Source organism: Argiope bruennichi, chromosome 7 (genome assembly GCF_947563725.1).
Source record: "Argiope bruennichi chromosome 7, qqArgBrue1.1, whole genome shotgun sequence".
Lineage (NCBI taxonomy): Eukaryota > Metazoa > Arthropoda > Arachnida > Araneae > Araneidae > Argiope > Argiope bruennichi.
This window is the reverse complement of record NC_079157.1, coordinates 52,139,994-52,164,357: the sequence shown is the minus strand read 5'-3', so window position 1 is coordinate 52,164,357 and position 24,364 is coordinate 52,139,994. Positions and strand designations below refer to the sequence as shown.

Below are 24,364 nucleotides of genomic sequence, written 5' to 3'. Positions count from 1 at the left end.
AGTATTAAAAAAAGATCTTGAAGATTAAGAATGTTGTCAAAATCGATCCGAATTCAAAGTAGTTAAAAATGTATTCCTCATAACAGTTAGATTAAATATTTTCCTGATCATGCTACAATAAATTTATGATTTAGTGCTTCGCCCTGTATTTCAATCTGTACACTAAAATCTAGAACAGAAATATAACAATATTTTTTCTAGAATTACATTTCAGTGCAATTAAATCTCATAAAAACTCATGCTCATAAAAACAGACGCAAATATTTACAGTTCTATGACGATCAGTAAACACATAGATACACACAAACACACACACAAAAAAAGCTGACTTTTGTTTACAAATATTCTAGAAAATTTCTAACAATGAGAGAAAAATTAGATGCAATATATGCATAAACAAGTAATATATAAAACAAAATTTTTTAAGTCAGTTCCTACTTAGATCAACAGAATTTTTTTTTATTTTAGTTATTTTTTATTAAATAATTACAAAATTGGTGATAAATTTGGCAGCATGACGACGGATTTGGCAACTTTGGCGACCAAATATAAATTGCTGTATAAATTTAATTAATTCATTAATATTTGAAAAAGCAACTGTATTAACGTCAAATGTTCCACTACAATTTAAAAAAATGTATTCGAACTTGAGTGGATGAATAAAAAGTATTTTATTAACGATTGAAAATATGAAAAAGAGAGATATATATATAGGGAGAGTGTGAGCTAATAGTAGGAATTGAAAGAAGAAAATGAAGAGGGGGAAGAATTTCACAAACTAGTTAATATTTAATTGGTTTTAATTAAATGTAAAATTAATCATTATGAGTTGTTTTGAAGCTAAATTAGATATATTGTGCTTTTTTCTTTGTTGGATTTGTCTTGTTACCCCATCTATAAACCTCTACCGCCGCATATGTTCATTCCAAAATTGCAGATTTCTATTAAATTTTGAACGAAATCCATTTAGAAAAAAATTTATCTATCAAGCTGTCCGAATATAAGTTTATACGACAATTGCAAAACAAACAGACCTAGATGGATAAAATTTGGCACATGGGTTTAACATCTAAAATGTAGATATGTATCAAATTTGGAACCAAGTTCGTCTATGGTGTTGGCCGTCTATCCGTTTGTGCTTTCAGAAGCATGTTAATACGATAACTCAAAAGCGTAATGACTTAAATATATGAAATTTGGATGTGATTACAATTGTAACTCGGTGTCAAATTTTGGTTTTAATCAGCCGGAAAATAAGGTTCAAAATACATATTCGTTTTCTGGTATTTGTGTATTAATTGAATCATCGCAATTATTGTTTGCCATCGCATGCCATACGCAAATACTTTCATTAGAGAATATGCAGGAAAGTGTGGTCAGACCACTACATTGGATACATGCCTAGTTCTAAGCCTTTTGAACAACAGTGGTGGTCAAACAAAAAATAGAATATCTTTCTAACGATTCTGAAAAATAAAAATTGCTTATACATAATTTTGTAATTAAATTTTTAAAACGATATTTCGGAAGATAGTAGCTTAAACAAAGGATACATCGAGCTTTAAAATTCCTTTTATGATAATTTCTTTTCTCAATTGATAATAAAGGCGAATGTGTGTGTGTGTGTCAGTGTATATATTGATGCTCTACAGGCCGGACTGTTTTACTAACAGTTATCAAATTTGGCACGTTTATATTTTGGAGAATCAAAAAATGCACTTGGAGAGATTTTTTAAAATATTTTTAATTAGAATTTTAATGAATTAAAAATTAAGCTGAATTTTGCCGTTTTCCTGCTATTACTTCCGAAAATATTACTGCATAAAAATAAATTTTGCACCGTTTGAAAATTTAAAAAATAGTTATATTTTATTGATACCTATTTTATAATTGTGCAAATTTTCCAAAAATTTTGATTAAAAAAAAAAATATTTTTCGCCTAAATTCCAACAATAAGTTGTACCGTTACCCAGAAATTCAAATTATTTTTTATCGCTTTATCAAATATTAAACTGTGTGATTTTCTTCCGTAGTTGAAAGTTAACGAATAAGGTTTTGGTAAGAATTTGTATGGTTTACGAGATAGATAAAAAAAAAAAAAGTGAAGTTACAATACCGTGCACTTTAGTAGAAAAGTGAATCCACATTTAAGTTTTTAATATCTCTTTGATATTATTGGACTGGTCTTCTTTAGAAAGATTCATATGCACAATGAAAAGAACATATGTACGACAGTTATGATTAAGCTTTAATGCTTCTGAAAATTTGGTAGAATTATAGATATGAAAATATATATAAACGTTTTAACTGGAATTAAATAAAAACCAATATATCTGGTTGAGGTGATTAACATATAATAAAACTCACATAAAAGTATATATATTTGAAATTAAGATGAACTTTATAAATATTTATTTTTTATAAAAAGTTTCATTTCAAGCCATATATGCTAGGGCTTAGGCGATAGAGCTCTTTGATTTTGGTTAATAATTAAATCATTAATAATTTCACAAACGATTCCCCATTTTCTTATTTATTGTTTCATAAAATCATATCTAAAGAGACATATTATCAGAATTACAATAATAATATTAAATCGAAAATATATAGAATTTAATATATAACAACTACAAATATTTTTATAAGTTTGGTCTGAGATTTTTAATAAATAATCTCAGACGAAATATTATTATTAAATTATTTATCATTATTTTTGAGAATAATGATTATGATTATGTCTATCTTTTGCGATTAAATACTCATTAGGTAGTTAATATTAATGAATATGAACGCATGCTTGCGTTTAATATATCCTAATAGCAAAAGATATTTACAAGATTTCCATTATGTATTATTATTATCCAGTATTAATGCCACAGGGCAATAAATACTTATGGTATATGAGGTGAATATTTATTTATTTTAATTTATAGAAATGAATTTGACATGTTTTTCTTCTTTACATTAATTTGTTATTGTTTCAGTATTCTTCCCTCATTTGAAACTCATAACAAAATTAAATTTTAAACAACAGAAACTCATAACAAAATTAAATTAACATAACAAATTACTTTTTGAAAAAATTAGATTCACAAATAGAATTCAACAATTGAATAATTATGTTGGATATAAATATTTTTATCAAATATTCTTTCTATAAATATATTATTTATTCTAAACCATATTTTTTTTTTTTTTTTTGGAAAACATTGTCTGAAATTAGTAAAATGTGAATCAAACAAATTTACAATTTCTTTGGTTTATGGATAAGCAAAGTTTTCTTGAAGTATTGGGAGATTTCCTGACCAAACTGATATTGTTGTAAATTTGGTAGATAAATGACACATCAAACAAATTTTATTGAACACTCTTATTCGGCTTGATCAAATAAGTGGATTATCAGTTTGATCCTATTATTCATTAATTATATCCAATTTATAAATTAATTACATCCAATTTATCCATTAATTATATCCAATTTATCCATTAATTATTCTCAATTTTGATCTGACTAAATATTTTACTTTTATAAAATTAAATTAATTTTAAATACTTAGAAAAGTGGAGATATATGCATTAAAATGGAAACTTACCAAATTCATTTCTTTCTGTTGCATGTTTTATAATATATATATATATATGCTTATTCAGTTTAATATGATTTTCAATTAACTTATGCTAAGTGCTGTAACTGAATGATTAAAATACCATTTAGATGTTGACACTGTATTGTCTTCAACACTTTTGTATTGGTCCATTTCAAGAACTTATCAATAATTGTATAGAATAGAAAAAGGAAACGAAAAAAATCTAAAGGTGATATTAAAATCATAGGCAAATAGGATAGAATAATTTTCTGTTATACTTTACCAATTTAAATTTTAAATTTCATTAGCTAACTAAATGAATTTTTTAAAAAATCTTTTGAACTGAACTGATTTGCAGCTGTCTGTCTGTTGACAGAAAAAAGAAAGTAAACTAAGGAAGCAAAGTTTCGGTTTTTTTTAAATAGCTGTGAGCTATAAATCTAAAGAATGAAAATAATGTTTGGGTAGTTAATTATTAAATTAAATATTTTTGGAAAAGAGTAGAAGTTCAGAATTGTAATCATTTTATTAATTGCATTAATAAATGTTAGGCAAAAGAAATCGAAGTTTCAATTAAAGGATCTCTTCTAATTATTAAAATTAATTTACTGTACAGAATGGATTTAAAATTAACCACAAAAGTACGAGATCTCCGCCTACGAGATAGAAATAAATTAACTATGATCTTGACTGTAAATCATAGCTGGAAAGATTTAGCTGCTGTTTTAAGAAATCCTGATAATCAAGATATGGATATGTTTACTGCTGAAGATATAGAGTAATAGACATTTTTTTAATAATCATTTCAATTACATAGTTTAATAGATTATGGGACCACATTTGCCATCCTCTCATTTACCATTTAAATAACCAAAATTTTGTAGAATCAAAAATAAAATCATTTTGGTTTTATTAAAAATATTTTTTGGCGTTAAATCTACTAGGATGTATGAAATATTTCAGTTTACTTTGATTCTTAAAGTCTGTCATAATTTTATACAATGGAAATAATCCTGAGACTTAGTTATGTCTCAGATTTTTCTAAGGTAGAAACTTTTGTTATTTTGGATTTTTTTTTTTTTTAACCATTAAAGGTTGCAGAAGATATTGGTATCTTTGCTGTGAAAATCTGACTTTCTATTCATTTCATTTACACCATGCTTTTGTTTGTTACATATTTGAATTATGCATATAAGATAATTTCATGCTTAAGTATGGGTATTTGACTTATAAGATTGTTAGAAATCAGGTGTATATTTGAGGAACTGACAAAGTTATTAATTATGCTTTAAAGGCTCATTATTATTGCTTATAATGAGCCATTAAAGCATTGCTTTTGTAATTAATTGATGCTCTTTTATTTTTATTAATTTAACTAACACCTTGTGCTTAACCTTTATATTAATAGCAAAAAAAAAAAAAAAAAAAAGAATATTCACTTATAGTAATAATTTTGAGTAAAAAACATTAAAATGCTTTCTCCTCATTTAACCTTTTCTAGGGCCATGGGAAGTATGCTTCCCACCAAATTTATCAATCTTTGTATGAATTTATATAGGTTGGCATAAGTTCTGATAAATTTTTTTAGAAAGACAGAAATTTAGATGCTTTAGTTCTTTATCTCACACAAAATGTCTTGATTTGTTACTTAATTATTAATTAATCAAATTAAATTTATCTAATAAGCTTAATGAATCCTTTTTCTTATTCTAATTTCAAGCCTAAAAATATTTTAATATAATAAGACCAAAAAAAAAAAAAATGGCTCTTTAAAGGGTTAACTTTATTAGTAGATTAGGTTTACAGCCTTTCCTTGATGACTATTTGTTTTTACCTTATTAGCATTCAAAATTATCTGTCACAACAGTGATTGAACAAGACTGGAGAGTAAAATGGTCAGTTAAGTGATTAGAGTAAAGATAAGATTAGTTAAACAAAAGAAGTGTAATCCTAATTATTTAGTGATACAGTAATGGTACCAGTCAATAAACAAATTTGAAAATCCTGTTTTTTCTGCATTTGTTCTGTCTACGAAAACCAAAACAAAAATTTAAAAAGATTGTAGTTGGCATTGTTTTTTTGATAATCACACAAGATAGAGATAATTGATTTCAATTAAAATATTACTTTACATATGAATTATGTATTTGACTCTAATCTTGTATAATATGCCAAGCAATATGACATTTAAACATTGATATATCGTCACAAGTGGTAATGACAATCTCTGTATTCAGATTATAAGAATATGCAGAATAACTGTATTTGGAACAGATCAATTGTTTGAATCTTACTATTACATTATACTATTTTATTATATTATTCTGTATTCATTTTGCCTGTTTAGGCTATGCTTGCCATTGGATCATTTTCAAGCCTGCTGTGTTCATAAATTAGATATTATCAGTATTTTATCTCAAAATTATTTAAATATTTTCAGTAATTAAATATTTGTCTCATTTAACTATTGACTTTTTTTAGTTACTCATTTTTTAAAAAAAGAGATTTATTAATATTAAAATATTAGTTTCTATTATATTATATTCATTTACTGTAAACATCTTTTATTAGCATTTTAGATTCAGATTCAAGACCAGCTGAGGCATTTTTAGAACAATGGAGCACATATGGGCGCAAACAACCAAATCTTGGAGATTTGTTAGCTGGACTTAAAGAAGCCAATTTATTACGGGCTGCACACTTTGTTCAGAGTGAACTTTTGAAAAGTAAATACATTTTATACAAGATATTAATTAAAAAAATATTTTATCAGGAATTAGCAATTATTAGACACTTCATGTCTTTAACATTTGCATCTATTTTACATTTGCATAATATTCTTTCTCATAATATGGATAATAAAAAATATGCCTAAATAATCAAAAATCATAGTGCATTTCTTTTTTAAATATCTGAAGTATGAAAATCTTTGTTATTCTATAAATTATTAATTTTAAAGCATTTTATAAACTTAGATATATTTAAGGAAATTGATTAATTTGGATGCATTATTACTTTAACACTTTCAGTTGTACTTTGATTTATTCATATTTTTAAAGGGTGAAATGTAATTAGTATTCATACATTTGGGAAAAAAATTTCTGTTTACTCTGTTATAAAATGTGTAAAAATATTAATTGTTGAAGAAATTTGATATTGCTTTTGAAAACAGCATTAGATAATTATTTACATATGAAGCAACTATTTGGTCATAATTTATCCTGTTTATTACATAAATTATATTTGTTTTAAAAATCTTATTATTAACCTGCCTATTATAATTTTAAATAAAATGCATGTAAATTATTTAAAATTAAACAAACTGACTGTGATTTCTGTAAGCAAGCAATTCTAGCATGTGTTCTAATTTTTTTCATAAATCCTTTATTTTTAAAAGCTTGAAATAAAAAAAAATTGATTAAGTAAAGTGGTTTTTTTTGTGTGTGTTTATTATAGGCTATTATCATTATTTTCATTATTAATATTAGCATTATTTAAAAAAACAATAATGAAATGATAATCAGGCTGTCATTCATACTGAGTTTCAGATGAATCTGAAATAGTCAGTCTATTTAATGAAATTGTTGGATGGATCTGTAATTGAAAAGCAGGATGCTTGTTTGATTAATATAGTATTTTGATTTGACCTGAGAAGTATTTTGGAGTAATATTCTAATTTTGAACAAAACTTGATGATATGATTATATTTAAGCCAGCACCCCTCTCTTCAAATTTTCATTACCACATTACTATTAAATGCTACATTTGACACTCAATGAAATTTATTCTTCAGCAGGTACATTTATATAAATGATGATTTGATCAAGTTTGTGAATCACCAATTATAATACTGAAATGCTCCTACTTATTTATTATAATTATGTGAAAAGGTCAATAAAAATTTAATTTGACAATATATAGAATGCCATACATTTGCAGTATCATGATGCATATGATAATATGTATTTTTGAAGCTCATTAAAAAACAGCATGAAATTAAATAAATTTAATTTAAAATATAGAATTTATTATTCAAGATATTCAGTTTTAAAATATCAATACTCTATAAGTTTAAATGTATTGATTGTATTTAAATACATTCATATTCAGAACTATTAAATTAATAATCCACATTGCTTTCCAGTATATTTTCTATCTGTTGATTTGAATTGCCATAATTATAGAAAACTATTTTATGAAAATGATTTGCTGTTGGAAAAGAAAATAATGAGGATGTGATTCAAAACAGGACAAAAAATAAAACTGATTTTTTAAAATTATTTATATTAAAAGAAAACTGGTAAAACAGTATGAATATTTCAAAATTATTCAATTTTTTTTCATATCTGCTTGTTTGTATTATAAATTATATGTTATAATCAATTTTTCAGATTCAAATAATACTTTATTTTTAAAAGTATATAATTTTTCTTTCCAGTTTCTGATGAAAGCTTAGAAGAGCAAGAGGCTGTATCAGAAAAGCTTGAAACAGTGTTGCATTCAGTTGCTGAAAACCAAGAAACTGCTGATGCAATAGACTTAATTAATGAACATTTGCAAGGAATTGATTTGAGTGAACTGACACAGTTTCGTTTTTCTGATCTTGCCAAGAGCACAAGAAATTTCTGTAATATACGAGCAGAAGAAGGCGGTCATAAAATAGGTGAAGGTGCTTATGGATCTGTTTATCGAGCAAATATTTCTGGCATCACAATTGCTGTGAAACTACTGAAAGAACCCATTGATAAACAATTTTTTACAGAATTGAGCATTTTAGTTAGGTAATTCAGATTTATCATAAATAATTATTGAAATTACTTTATTCAGTTATTAATTATATATTTAATGTGTTACATTTATTTATGGATAAGATTTGTATTTCATTTATAAAGAATGTTAGGATTAATATAGTTGAGCCACATAAGGTCTACTAAATGTCATTATAGTACACTGATTGTCTTTTTACATGCTTTTCCTTTTGAACTCTGTTTTCATTCTCTTTTATCCATAATGAAATGGAATTAACTTTGCTATTTATCATCGTGTGACTGATATTTATTATTTAATAAATATTTATTTATTTTATTGCTTTATGGATATATTTGATGATTAGAAAGAAATGGAGGATTGTGTTTCTAATATGTGAGTATTTTTAGATAAGAATTCTAGAGCTGACATCATGTGTGTTTAACTTGTTAACATGTTTTTATATTAGTTTAGATGTTAGAAAAATACTCACTTATTCAAAGAATCATGCTTACTGAAGGGTTTCACCTTAATCTGAAATGAAAATTTAGAAGTTGTTTTATTGTTTTATTTAGGAGTTAAAGGGTCGTTTTTTTGTTTTGTTTGTTATTGTTATTGACTGCACTGAAGATTTGCATTTAAACAAATTATTATTTTCAGTTTAAAAAAAAATTCTTACAAATATCATATTTTTTATAGGTGCAAGCATGAAAACTTATTATCTCTTTTAGGATGTTCAGTTGATGGTCCTAAATGTTGTTTAATTTATGAATATATGCTTAATGGATCATTACAAGATAGATTAGGATGTGTTGTAAGTAATATTTATTCCTTTTTTTTCTTACTTGATTTCTTAGTTAATTATGAGAAAATTGGATAAGATAATTTTAAAATTCTGTATAAAAAGATAATTTTAATTAAATTTATATTAATAAATTATGTTAAGATAAAAAAAAGTTAAGAATATTCTTATTTCAGATGGATGTTATTTTTCCTTAAGTGTTATTTAAGTTGCTTTTTATTGATTTGTATATATTTTAAAGAATGTTTTTTTAAAATTATGTTTGTAAGTAATGCAAATATTTGGGTTAATAGCTCTAGTTTTGAAAGTTTTTAAGTCTTTAATAATGAAAACATAAACTTCTGCTCTTGTATATTTTTGTCTAAGAAGCCTGAAAATTAAGAATGAAAATAGATTTTGGCCTGATTGAAAAATGTTAATATTTATCATGTTCTTATTAGTTAAAGTTTATACTAGAGCATTTATTGCTTCTAAAACATCATAACAGTTTGTATAAATAAATACATTGCTATTGCAAGTATTAAGCTAATAAAAATGGTTTTGTCTCATGATGAAATGACTATTTTCGCTTGTTTTTTTACGATTAGGACAGCTTAATTACTGTGGACTGCTGCAAAATTGATTTGTGAGCCCTTGTAGCAAATTTTAAGCAACAAAATTATTTATGGCATTTTATTATTCATTACATTGTAGTAATCAGCACAATAAGGACTTTATATATGAAGTATGTAAATAATTATAATACATGAAAATGATAAATAATTAAATTTTTTTTTATAAGGTTAACACTTTAGTCACAAAAATTGTTTTAAAAAAAGCAAATAATTGAAATAATTGCTTTATAAATTTGTAAAATATAACTTGGTCTGCAACTACTTGCATAAGATTATATTATGTGGTTTTTATTTTATTTTCTTACATATTTTGTAGCAAATTTATTGATAATATTATCATATAATAGTATTTTTAAAATTCAAATACTGTAGATGAAATGCTTTAAGTGTAAATCAACCTTCACTTATATTAGATCTCATGCAATTTTTTTTATTATTATTTTCAATTTTGAGAAATTGTTTTGAGAGATATGATGATAAATTCATTAAACCTCTATAATTTCTTAAAAAGTAACAAAGTTGATACAATTCAAATCAATTATTTTTAAAAATATTTTATAAAATTTGTAATTTTATTATCCTCTAAAGCAAAGACAAATTTTGATTTTATTGAATAAATTGATAGAATTAATATTGACTTGAAAGGTGCACTTTGCTATATAAGATAATTTTCGGTCAGTTTATGAATATTTGCCACATTATTTTAAAAAATAATTCTAGGATTATCTCAAGTTTATCAAATTATCTCATGTTTGTTCCAAATTTTGAGTTTTTTCTGAAAAAAAAATAATAATACTTTTGATCAAGGATAGAAGTATGAATAAACTATCTTACAAGCTGGGAGAATCAAAGCACTCAAATTTGGTAGACAAGAAATTATATTATTCAAATATATGCATACATAAAAGTAAAAAAAAAAAATCATTTAAAAATTAATTGACAATTTATTTTGTGTACCCACAGTGTTCTCAACTTTCTCAGGTTGTCCTCACATTAAAAAGTCATTTTTCTTATTTGTTTAAAATGTGAAAATTAGCTACATTGTTTTATATTTATTGTACTTTGTTCTAAAATGTAACAACTATTTTTATATCAAATATTGTATTGCCTTTTATTTTCATTCTTTTGCATTAATTTTAATTCTATACTATATTATATTTTCATGAAGATACCCTTTTTTTGTTTCCTTTTAGAAATATTTCAAAAGCAATCTTTTCTTAAACAACTAATTCAGTGGAGTTTCCAGGCTCTGAATAAACTGCTTGCAATAAACTGATTTAAAGTACTCTTTTTTTAAATAATTGAACAGTAGCATTATTGTCCTGCAAATCCATTACACAGAATTTAATTAACACATATTTATCACTTTGATAAAAAATACTATTAGGTCTTCATTGCAGACTCCTTCAACATAAAATAAACTGCAGTGGCTTAAAAATATTATCAAAAATCATGTATCAAGAGCCAGATTCTGACTTTTATTGCATTTCATGTGTCATGAAAACAATCTTCTCTTTGATGAAGACATTGAACAAATTTTCTTCTAGCTCATATTTTTGAATTTTTTAAAAAATTATATTTTTTATATTTATTAATGTAGTGTTTTTTTTAATTATTTTGCTTTTTGTATCATTTATCTATTTTTATATGTTTTTGTATATATCTTCCATTTTGTTCTTTTTCTTTCTTTCTTTGTTATTTGTCTTTTTTATTTTAAAAAGTAAAATTCATTTCCATCCAAACTAGAATGGAGCTTTTTTGTTCTATAAATGGGAATGTAAGTGGTGTAATGTAATGAATTGTTATTTTGCATAATAATTTTTCATTTTTTGATACATTTGCTATAAAGAAATGTTTGAATTACTTCCAAAAACAACTATTACATTATCAATATTATTTGAGAGTGGTTCCTTTGTTCATCTTTTTATTTTTGAAAATTCCATAATATACTAGCAGAACCAACATGATGTCACCTTTGTGATTATATTTTATTTGCAATTGGGAAAATCAAGATAGTTTTATATTTATCATTTAGATAAATAAAATGTATATAGTAAAATGGCAACAGCCAATTGTTTTTGAATAAAAAAAATAATAATGTGGAATGCACGTTACAATGTGTACATAAAATTACAAATACATTATGCTACAGGTATATAAAGAATTTTTAGTTTTGTCCTTTTTTTAAAGATGTTTTATGAATAATTTAATTAATTAGTTAAGAATACAAGAAATCAACAGAAGTGGGATATTTTTGAAGCCTTTATTCAAACTACATCTGACTATTTACAAGTAAGCAAGATAAAGAAGTTTAAATATCAAGATACATTACATTTATTGATTGATGTAATATAGAAACTGTATCATTCAGTTTTATTGCAAAAAGATTTTCATCTTTCTCTTATTTAAAATTCAAATATATTCATCAGTTAAGCTCATTAAAAAAATGTATTAGAAAATTTATATATAAAAAAACGTTTGCTTTATAGTTCCAATACTAAATCATCTGTTTAGAAGTTTTATCTAATAAAGAAATGTTTCAATAAGTATAAAAATGTCTATTTTTAGTAAAGTAAAAAAATGTTATTTAAAAATATTGACTGAAGAACTGGGAAAAGATATTAGACATTCATATAATGAGCGATTTGAAAAAAGATGATTTTGGCCAGCAAAGTGTACAATGAAGAATTTACTAAGGAATGACTGAACACAATAATAAATGAAATAAAAAAAAGTGTTGAATGAAAGTGGCAAGAAGAAATTGAAGAATTGGAATAAAAAGAAGAAATTGAAGAACATAGACAACAGTAAGCATACAAATTCAGTTACCAATCTTAATGTTGGCAGTATGAAAATGAAGCCAAAGAATTTCATAATTTGATGCAAGCAGTAGAACTCCTGTTTTAAATTTTTTGGATACATTAAATACTTTGAAAGAGGTTTGTCTCACATTGAGTGTCGAAGATGACGTTCTTATGATGCAGCATATAGATATTAATTTGAAGGAACTAATATTAATTCTCAAAAAAGATATTTAAAACAAAACCGAAAAATAAAATTAAAAAGTTAAGAATTATGTTTTAAAAGGAAACAGACTATTTTGTATCATTAATGAGGATGTGAAAAAAAGACTTCTATTCTTCATACTGGAAAGTATGAGTAAAAGCATTGTTATAAAGTTTCATGGCCTTATGAGATATTGTGCTCTAGACAAAAATGTGTTCAATACCGTATAACTATATTAATTTCCTTGTATGAAGTGATATATTTGTCTGATATAGGTACTTAGGTATAGGTACTTGAGGTAAAGTCTTCTCTATCTTGCCAGGCCAGAGACCATTTGCTATTATAAATCTTGTTTCCTTGGTCCCTATGTAACAAAAGAAATAATTACTTATCATTATTGATAATATAACTAGATTTATGTATTGGTACTTATTAATTAATAGTGAAAGAGCCAAAACTCACCAAATATAGTCAACCAAAAGCATGCTTCTTAGGAGAAAGAAACAAGAATCTGTTTATGCGAAGTTTACAAGAGAAAGATCATATTATCGCCAATCCTTCACCATTAATTAATAAGTACCTATATGCCTTTACCCTGTGAGAGACATTGATTGAATCAATAATAAATTTTGAAGATTTTGAGTTAATGAATTGTATTATATCAGAGCGAAATTCTTCTTTCACTTTACATGAGTTTTAAAAGTTCTGCATGGAAATTGGAATCTGGTGCACATTGAGCTCTGCATCCCATCCACAAGAAAATGGAATGTCCGAGAGAATACATAGAATATTATTTGCCATTCTAACATCAATTTAAAATACTGATAAAAAAGATTGGGACAATAAAATAGAATAAACTGTGAATAAAAAAAGCCTTTTGAAATTCTTAATGGATATGCACTTAGATTTGAAGCTGAAATTTTGAAGTTTTCATTGGCATATTATCTTTGTTAAAAGGTGAATCGTAGTAGTAAGAAGAAATTCTAAGATAACAGGTTAATAATAATAATAAAAAAAACAAAACAATCAATGATATTAAGGACCAAGAAATACTTGCACAGAAATATTTCCTAGCGATATACATGTATAAGATCGCAACTCAGAGCTAGCTATAGCCATTTTTATGCCACTGTAATTCAAGTCAGCCAATTAAAAACTTAGAAAAGTTGGGATGAAGATGATGATGATACCATTGTCAATTCTAATGATGATTCCAAAAGACAACAGCCCAAGAGAGCAGTATATAATTATAGCATTATAGAGGTTCTATGTAGTTTACATTTCTTTTATATATTCATATTTAATTTTATATTTGTTTTATTTTTCATTATTATAGTTAATATTTGATTCAATTGAATAAAATTGGAAGATCAAGTTGACCCACTGTAGTCGTATTTTATGTAACTGACAAAAGCAAGATAGTTTTATAATTATTATTATTAGAGAGAGAATACATATAGTGGAGTGGCTACAACCAAATGTTTTAGAACCAAAAAATCACATTCAAGTTCATTGCAAGTCAAGAAATGTATATTATGAATAATATAATATTAAGTTAAGAATATGTTTTTAATATCTAATAAATATTTAATTTGTTCTTTTTTTAAAAAATGCCTTCAAACTAATTTAATTAATTAGATTAATACTTAAGAAGTTAACACCTGTGACAAGATGAATATTTGCAGAATTAAAATCACACTAACAGAAAATGAAGTTATAAAAACGAAGTAAAAAATGATATTGCTTTTTCATATTTATTTTTCTTTGTATCAAGCATATTAATAAAATACAGATGATAAAAACTGAACTGAAATAAAAATGTGTTTAAAAAAGGAAAAACAATAAGATTAAAAATTTTGCTCAAATGATGCTATTATAGTTTAAAATAATAAAATTAATTGTCATGATTCATAATATCATAATAATGCTCTTTGCAAAATTTGTGAAGAATTAAAGTTACTCCTTGCTGATCTGCATTTTTTTTTTTTTTTTTTTTGCTACAGATCAGCAAAAAAAAAAAAAAAAAAAAAAATTGTATTTGTCAGAAAAGCAATTTATTGAAAAATCAATGGAAAAAAAAAGATAATTTGATTGTTCTTGTTTAAAATTAAAGAGGCTTATTTGAATGATTCTTTCAAAAATTTATAAAGGATAACACAATTATATTATCATATACAATTTTTTTTTATTTTAATGCTTAAAATTTTTGAGGCAAAGTTTCTGTTTTCAGATTTTTTTTCTAAATTCATTAAATTATATTAGTAGTACAAAATGAATTTTTAAAAAGCATTTTGTGTTGCACTGATAATTCCCTGCATTGATTCAAAACTATGTGATAGACAAATGTACTCAAAATATCATTTAAAATATACAAAATATTTGTTTAAATGTAGCATTAAATTTTAACATTTGGTTTTTGAAGTTCACTGAGGATCATTCTAACTACTTGTATGCCAAATTTCATGACTCTAAATGCATACATACACACACTTTTTTATTGTCTAGATTGTTTCAGGTTTTAAATCTAATGTTGAAATTTTGTTATTTGTCTTTCTGCAAATTATTTACCAGTAGTTGCTTTAAGTCATATTATTTTGATATTCTTTTAAATACATAAGGGTTGTTTGATTTTGTTTTTAATGCTGTTCATATTATTTGAATTTGGTAAAAAGTTTTGTGTTCTTGGCATACTATGGTCTATAATCTTGCATAAAAAAATCTTAAACAAGTCCTGTTTAATTTAGTGGAAAAGAATATATATATATATATATATATTAAAAAAAACATACTAAGTGTGGAAATCAATAATAGTGAATATGTTAAAAGTATAAATGTGTGTTCTTCTTTTTTTCTTCTTCCCTTTTTTTTTGTTTTTTTTGTTTTATTTTCATAATAGATATCTTACTAGATTTACTAGGTATTTAAATATTTTTTTATTTGACATTGAATTATTAAGACAAGTAAATTGCTAAAAAAATAAATAATTTATTTTAAAAATATATGTAATGAAATATGCATTATTTATTTAATTTGTTTATATTATATTCCATTTGTTAGTCTGGAAAATAATATTTAATGTCATGTTTGTTTGAAGCTTATTATTTTCTTGTTAATGCATAGTATAATACATAATTTTTCAAAGATTTTATTATTTAATAAAAGGTTATATTTTTTCATAGGGTTACTAATATAAAAATAAAATGAACCAGTAACAGGTTGTTTAAGTTAAAAAAGTAAAATTAAATCAACCAATAATTAAAACATTTGTCTCATAATTATGTTACTTGGTCCTACTTTAATCTATTGCTATTTATAGTAAGGCTTCAGTTGGATGTGCAAGTATTTGATTAAACATTTTATTGAAAATCTCATCAGTTCTGAGTTAGTGAAAAAAATTTTCCCCTTTTAAAATTTCCATAGATAAAAAATTGAAATAAAAAAGAGACACAGTTATGCAGTCTGTTTCTTCATTATATAATGTGTTAGCTATAGTTTTTTAAAAAGTAGCATTTTATTTTTGTAGTTAAATGCAGATGTAATTAATTAGAATTGGTGATTTAAATGTATTGAATATTATGTTTAGCATTAATTTCACTTCCTCTTCCTTATATATATAATATTACTTGAATTTTAGAATTTAATTTCCTTTTTGTACTTATTTTGTATTTTCCTTATGTCTTTTTTTTTCCTGTATTACAGGGACATTCACCACCATTGCCTTCTCTAACACGTTTACAAATTGCATATTCTTCTGCTCTTGGTCTTAACTATTTGCATACATTTTGTGAAACTCCAATGGTGCATCGAGATGTAAAAAGGTAGAATTTCTTGCATGTAATCTGCTTTTAAAGTATTTATTTTCAAATGTTAATATCATAAAGGACAAAAATATGTTCTCTTCTGAATTTATTATTTGTGCTAATTTCGTACAAAATCAGCAAATCAGTTATATATCTGTTGTTTCTATATTATTTCATTCTGGATTTTTACTGGGTTATAATTATTTTCTATCTGAGAAAAAATGTTTTTGATTTTAACAGAATTCTGCTGTTACTGTATGTTATTATTTTTAGTAGTCTTCCTTAAAAGTTCTTACATTTTTTTCCCATAATTATTCAGATTTAGTATAGTTAAAATTTTTGCTACTAACATTGTAATAATAAGTAAACTTTTAAAATAATAGAATGTTAATTATTGAAAATAGAATTCGGTTAGTTGATATAATTACTAAGTTAAAACATAATAAAAGTATGAATATTTTTTATAGGATATCACTAAACTTTCTCTTTTCAAATAGATATATAAATAATTGTATTGTATTTAGGAGTTATTTTTATTGTAGTAAATGCACTTAGGCTATAAATTATGTCTAGATGTGATATATATATAATTTTGTAGTATCCAAAGCTAATTTTTAAATTTAGCAGGAGCTAATCAGATTTAAAAATTTTATCTGGATAAGGATGCTAGCAAAACTCCATTACTAATAAGTTAAATTTTAGCTGCAAGAACAAACTGTTCTAATTTACTTTTAAGCAGAATACTTTTCAAATATGTTTCAGTATACTTACTGTAATGCAGTATACTTTTTCAAAATTTCTTAGCAAATTAAGTATTTCTTAATTTTAAATTTGCAAAAATTGTAGACAAAAAATATTCTATTCTTTTAATTTGTTTCCTTTGTATATTTTTAAAATTAAATTCTGATATTGATCTTGCTTAAGTGTTTTGAAATCAACATTTTTCATCATCCATCAACATTTACCAGTGCTATAGGAACATAAACATTTTAAGCAGAACTTAATATACTTTTTAAAAATTTCTTAGAAAAATTAAATGCTTCTAATTTTAAATTTGCAAAAATTGGAGACAAAAAGTTCTATTATTTTAATTTGTTCTGTTTTTATATTTTTAAAATTAAATTCTGGTCTTGATCTTGCTTAAGTGTCTTGAAATCAACATTTTGCCGTTGCTATCAGTATTACCATACAGTGTCAATTTTTATTACTGCGTATCTCCAAATATAAATTGATAAGTCTGTGCATAAGTCAAGATCCTGCTGTTTCTAGCATGTCAGAATTTAAAATTTATATATGCCAAAAATTAAAAAAACAACAACCTTTAACTTACAAATATGTCACTATGAGGGCAAAACTATTGCAAAAATGAATGCAATATTTTCCAGTCAAGTCGTTATAAAATAAAACAGCATGCACCAATGGTTTTAATCTTTGAACTCTGCAATTCTTCCCGTTCATTTGCAATCCAATTTATAATGTATTGTATCTATGCTAGTCCTATTTTCTGGGCTATTTTATTTTTTTCTTTGGATCATGAGTGGGAAGAGAAATTCTTATATGAAAAATTTCAAACTACAGGTGATTATGTTTGCTTAAAATTCTAACAATAGAGTGGCTGCCTCAGCATTTCTCTAAAATCTGTCATCTGATCCAGTAATAATAAACAACTTTGAAAATAAAACAAATAATTTTTGTAAAAGGAATAACTCATTTTATTTAAAAAAAACTTTTTCTTAAACTTTTGAAATATAAACTATAAGAACAAAAGTGTTATATTTGGTAAGATTTGATAATTTATCATTTATACCCAGCTAATGATATCCTTCTCTTTTTTGAAATTAGCAGAATCATATCTAAGCTGACCCCTGAATTTTAGAAAACATTTTAAAAAATCTCAACTTAACACGGAAATATATGATATATTTGTGTAGCTTGGCAAGATGCTTATAGATCATAAAAATTCTAAATGTCACAAATTCTAAGCGATTCTTTATTTTGTCTTAAATGTCATATAAAAAAAAAGGGAACAACAACACTAAAACAAAAAGATTACTGAAGATTTTTTTTTTGTGTGTATTTTGAATGCAAATAAGTCAACCTTTTAAAAACATTGTATGTTGTTATTTAATTAAATTTAAGGGTTTTTTTTTAAAGCTGCATTTGATGTATTTTCTTATTATAAATTTATTTGTTTTATATTTCAGTGCCAATATTTTGTTGGATAGGAATTATGTTCCCAAAATAGGAGATTTTGGCCTTGTTCGTATTGGAGGTAGCAGTACAACTTCAACTATGGCCATCACTGAGAATGTGTATGGAACATCTGTTTATATGGCTAGAGAAGCTTTTTGTGGTGATGTTTCAGTTAAATTAGACACATTTAGTTTTGGAGTGGTTTTACTAGAAATATTGACTGGTCTTCCTCCATATGATACTAGAAGGGAAGATAGAGATTTAGTGAGTATACTTATTTCTCTTTTAACACTTATCCTTCATGGTAAAAAGTGCCTGTAACTTGAAATTCAGTGGTTGTAAATCAATAACTAATTTTTTCGTCAATGAAATATGGAACCATATAATTTAGAATGTACATTGGATTTTACCTTGAAATTTATTATGCCTTTCTTAATTAGATAACTCATATGGAAGGCTGTGATGATATATTGACAATGCTTGATCAAAAAGTTATATGGAATGCACAAAATGCTGTTGCCCTATATAAAATTGCCAAGCAGTGCTTGATACCTACAAAGAAACAGAGGCCTACTATATTTGAAGTATGATATATTAAAGTGGTATTGTTTTTTTTTCAAATTAACTTTTTATTTATTTCATAATGGGGTATTAATGTCATATTTTTCTAGCATTTATAAAATTTCATTGAATTTACAGTTTTCATACAATTTACAAAAATTCATATATTCAAAAATTCATATAGTTAAAAAAACTCATAGATTTTTATAATTATGCAATTTTTCTAAGCTATTAATGATAATATAAATTTTTATTGTGAATGATACATCATCAAGATTTTAATTGAAGACCACTTTAATTCTTTTTACAGTTTTCATACAATTTACAAAAATTCATATATTCAAAAATTCATATAGTTAAAAAAACTCATAGATTTTTATAATTATGCAATTTTTCTAAGCTATTAATGATAATATAAATTTTTATTGTGAATGATACATCATCAAGATTTTAATTGAAGACCACTTTAATTCTTTAAGAATATGTCCGTTCATATTGTATTTTGTGTATTTCAAATAAGTTGACATTTAAATGTGTTCTTGATCTTAAATTATTCATAAATTTGTGGGTTTAAATTTTTAATAGAATTTGCATACAAACTTTAGAGGGAGGAGGAAAAAGTTGCATGGATTGTTACTGCATAATATTAATATCTAAAAATTGTGAGATAATTAATTTCCATTCATATACACTATATTATCAATAATCTGTAATTACTGCAATTATATAGTTTTTTTTATAATGAATATTTAATCTTACAGTCTTGAAATTTCCATGCTTTAAAAGATAGGTTAATTTATGTCTGCAAACCATTATACATAAAGGAAATGTATTGCTTAATTTTTAAAAATATTTTAGTTATTTTGGAATGGGATAAAAAGCAAATTTTTAAAAATCTGTATTCACAGTAACAAAATATACTAAGGGATGAACTAAAATGTGAGAAGGAAGGGGGTGAACAGTAGGAAAATAATTGATTGTTAAAAACAAAATAAGATTTGTAACTCTTAAAAACAGTTGAATGTAGTCAATGTGAAATAAGTTTTTTTTTTAATACAAACTGCTGAAAATTATAACTTTATTGTAATTTAGAGGGGTGACTCATAAAATTGTTGTAGAAAATTGATTATATTTTAATTCTACATTTTACACCATTTATTATATAATGTTGCAGAAATTTCTATCTTTCATGTATAAAAATTTTAAAATTTATAAATATGCATTGCAATGTAATAAAAGATTTTTTCTCTTTCACAGATATTGCCAGATTTGCACAAATGTTGTTGTGAACACAGTAGCTTTGTGGAATGGGTTTGATTTCTTTTCACTATAACATATCAACTCAGATAAATGCAATCGCACAAGAAATATAAATATTTTTGCATTTGAACAAAGTTTATAAGTGTTGTTTTAAATAAACAATTTCACACATTGTAAATAGTTTGTTGCATATTGGGGATCATATATAAAACTGTTGTAGCATTTGAATCAATATTAAATTTTAGTTAATTTGTGAAAGTACTATAACTGTATTTGTTAATATCTTTACATTTATATATATATATATATATATATATATATATATATATATATATATATATATATATATATATATATATATATATATATATATATATATATATATATATATATATATATATATAATATATATATATATTATATATATATATATATTAATAAAAGTTTCACTAAGAAAGAAAGTTTTTCCATTTTAAGCTTGCATTTTTGAGACTATAAATATTTAATTTTAAAACTAGTCTTAATGTTGCATTTTCTTGTGGCAGCAGCATTTTAAAATATATATATAATGTATGCAATCAAAATAGAATCAATTCTTTTTTATTATGTATACTGTTATAATAGCTTTATATATTTTTTGTACTGAATTAATATATTTTAATATCGTCTTTGAAAATTAAAGTAATTAAAGGTATTTTGTTAATAAAGATATTTTTTGTGTCAAATTTATTATTACTTAATTGCCTTGTCATTTAATAATATTGTATTTAACTATAATGTTGTTAATATATAGGTCTAATATAAATTCATTCTGGTGCAGTTTAGCCAAAAAATGGCGCTAATACCTCTAAATAAAAATCTCAGTTGAGTTAAGTTAAATTGGTATTTATAATTCCTTTTACTGCAGGAGTGAATGAATAGGGGGGAAAAAAACTTACAGTCTAACTTTGCTTAGTGAGCATATCATTCAGTCCCGAATTTTACTTGTGATGTAAAACATTCGTTAAGTGAAACTATTTTTTTTTCCCATTGGGAACAATCCATTTAAAATAAGACAATGTGTTCCATTAAAAAAAAAGATTTATAATTATGTAATGTAGAATTTTTAATGCATGTTTTTTTTTTTAATTTACAAAATTGTCTAAAAATATTTGCCTTTAGAAAGCTTCTATGTTTTTCTATGCTTCTTAATTTAATGACAATTAGACTCAGCATTAATATCTTATTAGGGTATGCTTCTGAATATATGATACAATATACTGTCAAAGGCTTGACCGCCTGTTGGACTGAATTTTCACTTGCATGTGAGCCTAATAACTTATGAATGCAATAACTTATGGTTATGTGATCGTTTGGCAATAACTCTAGTTCTAATCCAAATTTAGGTTTCAATCAGTCAGAACAAAAGCATCCAGAATATATACTTGAACAATTTGTTCAGTAAAATTGCTGGTTTACCACAAAAGATCTATAGTTCATAGTTATGTTTCACTTAATTCTATGCAAGGTAATCACTCACCCAAGGTTTCTCAGTTTTTTTTTGTAAGAATAGTGGGATAAGGCTTTTATTGCCGAGAAAGTTTCAGAAGACTCTCCTCCCCCTCCACCTTGTTTGACTTTCAAAATGATTTAAAAGTAATTTTGTGTCATAATATTTTTGCAAAATAATCTGGAATCAAATAAGTTTAGAAGGGCGGAAGCATAACTGGAAATTCACACATCAAAGAGTATATGAACAACAATTAATGATTCACCCGTTTTCTATTATTTTAGTTGGTTCATTGAGAATAGTAATATCTTTGAATGTTCATACATTAATTGGATCAGAAGTGTGTGTAAGCTATTTTATAGTTTCCCACCACCAATTAACAGGAACATAGCTTGAATAAATGAGGCTTGAGATAATGTGTGATATTTTTGTCTTTTGCCATCATTAATTGTATATCAAAAGCGAATGGTTCCAGAGCATGGTATTCATTCATTTGATTTTTTTCAAGACAAATTATTTTTGTGGTGTGGTATTTTTTGTCCCTTTTTTACACTGCTCTATTATACAATCTTTCTTTCCATATTTCCAAACTAAAAATTTAAATCTATACTAATAATAAAGATGAATGTGTGTATGTGTGTTGTTGCTCTACAAGCTCGACCATGTGAACTACAACTATCAATTTAGAAGTAGGAAAAGTGCACTTCGAGTGATTTTTTTAATTGAAATTATGACTAGAATTTTAATTAATTAAAAATTAAACTTAATTTTCAAGTTTTTGTACAATAACTTAAAAAAATATTACCGCAAAAAATTTTTTTACACTGTTTCAATATTAAAAAAATTATCTTTTTCATGATACCAATTTAATAATTGTGTCAATTTTTGCTGAGTTTTGTCACATTTTCTTATATATATATATATATATATATATATATATATATATACCAAATAATAATTAAGAAATTAAAATATCTTTAAAAAAATCTTAAATTAATATATAACCAAATTAATTAATAACCAAATAATATTAAATATATTAATAAATTAATTGTATAGCCAAATTAATTATATTACCAAAAATTAATATATCTTTAAAAAAATTACCATTTTCTTAAATATATATATAAGATATATATATTATTTTCAATAAAATTGTTGTTTCCATTGTTGCCCTGAAGTGCAAACTGGTTTCATTGTTTCAACTACTACTTTTTTTTTCATTGTTGAAAGCTAAAGAACAAGGTTTCTATGTAATATCTGCGTAGTTTTTGGGAATATAACCAGTGGGAGGGATTTATTCACAACTTTCTTGCATACTCTCTAATAAAAATGTTATCTCAGAGAAGGCTTTGCATGGCATTGGCACACAATAATCATGAAATATTAACCGTTGGTATGAATTTAGCATTTTATGTGACACAAAACTGCACTTGTAATCACAAAGTGTCTTATAAAATTTGATATATTTAAGTCATTGCATTTTTGTGTTGCTTCTTTTACGTACTTGTGAAAGTATAGATTGACAAATGGTTAATCCCTAGTTGGATTTGACACAAAATTTGATAGATGTCTACACCATAGATGTTTAATTGTGTACCGATATGTGTGAACGAACTACTCGACAGGCAATCAATTCATTGACATATTTGGTTCAAAAATTATTAAGAACTTATCTAAACCTATATATCAAATTTTATTTATCTAGCTCTTTTCGTTTTGTCATGTTCTTATATTCGAACTAGGGATTGCAATACCGGACCAAAATTTCAATACCGGTATTTGTTATTTTTTAGATCTTAATACCGGGATACCGGTTTTAATACCGGTATAAAAAATTTTAGAAAAAGAAAGAAAACACAGGTGTTTCTTTGTTTTATTTGCCAGTTTTATTAGAGAGTGTAAATATTACAAAAAATATTTTGTAACCTATAAATTATGACAGTATATAAAGAATCACTAAAAAGTAAAGGAACATCTTATTTATTTAAATCACAAAAAAGTGCAAATATCACTAATCAGTCTGTGGTACTATTACAAATTTTTGAAATGTGATCTTAAAAAACAGAATGCATCAATTGTACTGTCATTAAGCCAGAAAAGTTATTTTGTGCAAAAATACTGTTAGCAATGCGCTATATACTTTCCCCAAGTATTTACCTCTAAATCTCTCATGTTCAAATAAATCGATTTCTCGTCGGATGGTTTTGGATATAGCTGATTTCTGTATTGTATTTTGATTCGTTGAATTTTTTTTTTTTTTTTTTATTTATCGCTAATTCTAACTTTTGTTCAAGAGACGATTC

At 24.7% G+C, this 24,364-nt stretch overlaps 1 protein-coding gene across 2 annotated transcripts in view; it reads left to right on the top strand.

Moving 5' to 3' along the window:
* Positions 1-20,786, top strand: part of LOC129976457 (interleukin-1 receptor-associated kinase 4-like) — a 55,783-nt gene extending 34,997 nt beyond the window's left edge. The window contains exons 1-8 of one of the 2 annotated variants that reach the window (XM_056090045.1): positions 3,958-4,365; positions 6,159-6,313; positions 8,026-8,368; positions 9,033-9,147; positions 16,455-16,573; positions 18,760-19,012; positions 19,189-19,332; positions 20,567-20,786. In XM_056090045.1, the coding sequence (XP_055946020.1) occupies positions 4,205-4,365; positions 6,159-6,313; positions 8,026-8,368; positions 9,033-9,147; positions 16,455-16,573; positions 18,760-19,012; positions 19,189-19,332; positions 20,567-20,626 (1,350 nt within the window). In that variant the 5' untranslated portion in view covers positions 3,958-4,204 and the 3' untranslated portion in view covers positions 20,627-20,786. Of the gene's footprint in view, positions 1-3,957; positions 4,366-6,158; positions 6,314-8,025; positions 8,369-9,032; positions 9,148-16,454; positions 16,574-18,759; positions 19,013-19,188; positions 19,333-20,566 lie in introns of those variants that run through there. The other variant, XM_056090046.1, reaches the window with a different exon arrangement.
* Positions 20,787-24,364: the final 3,578 nt, after the last annotated feature.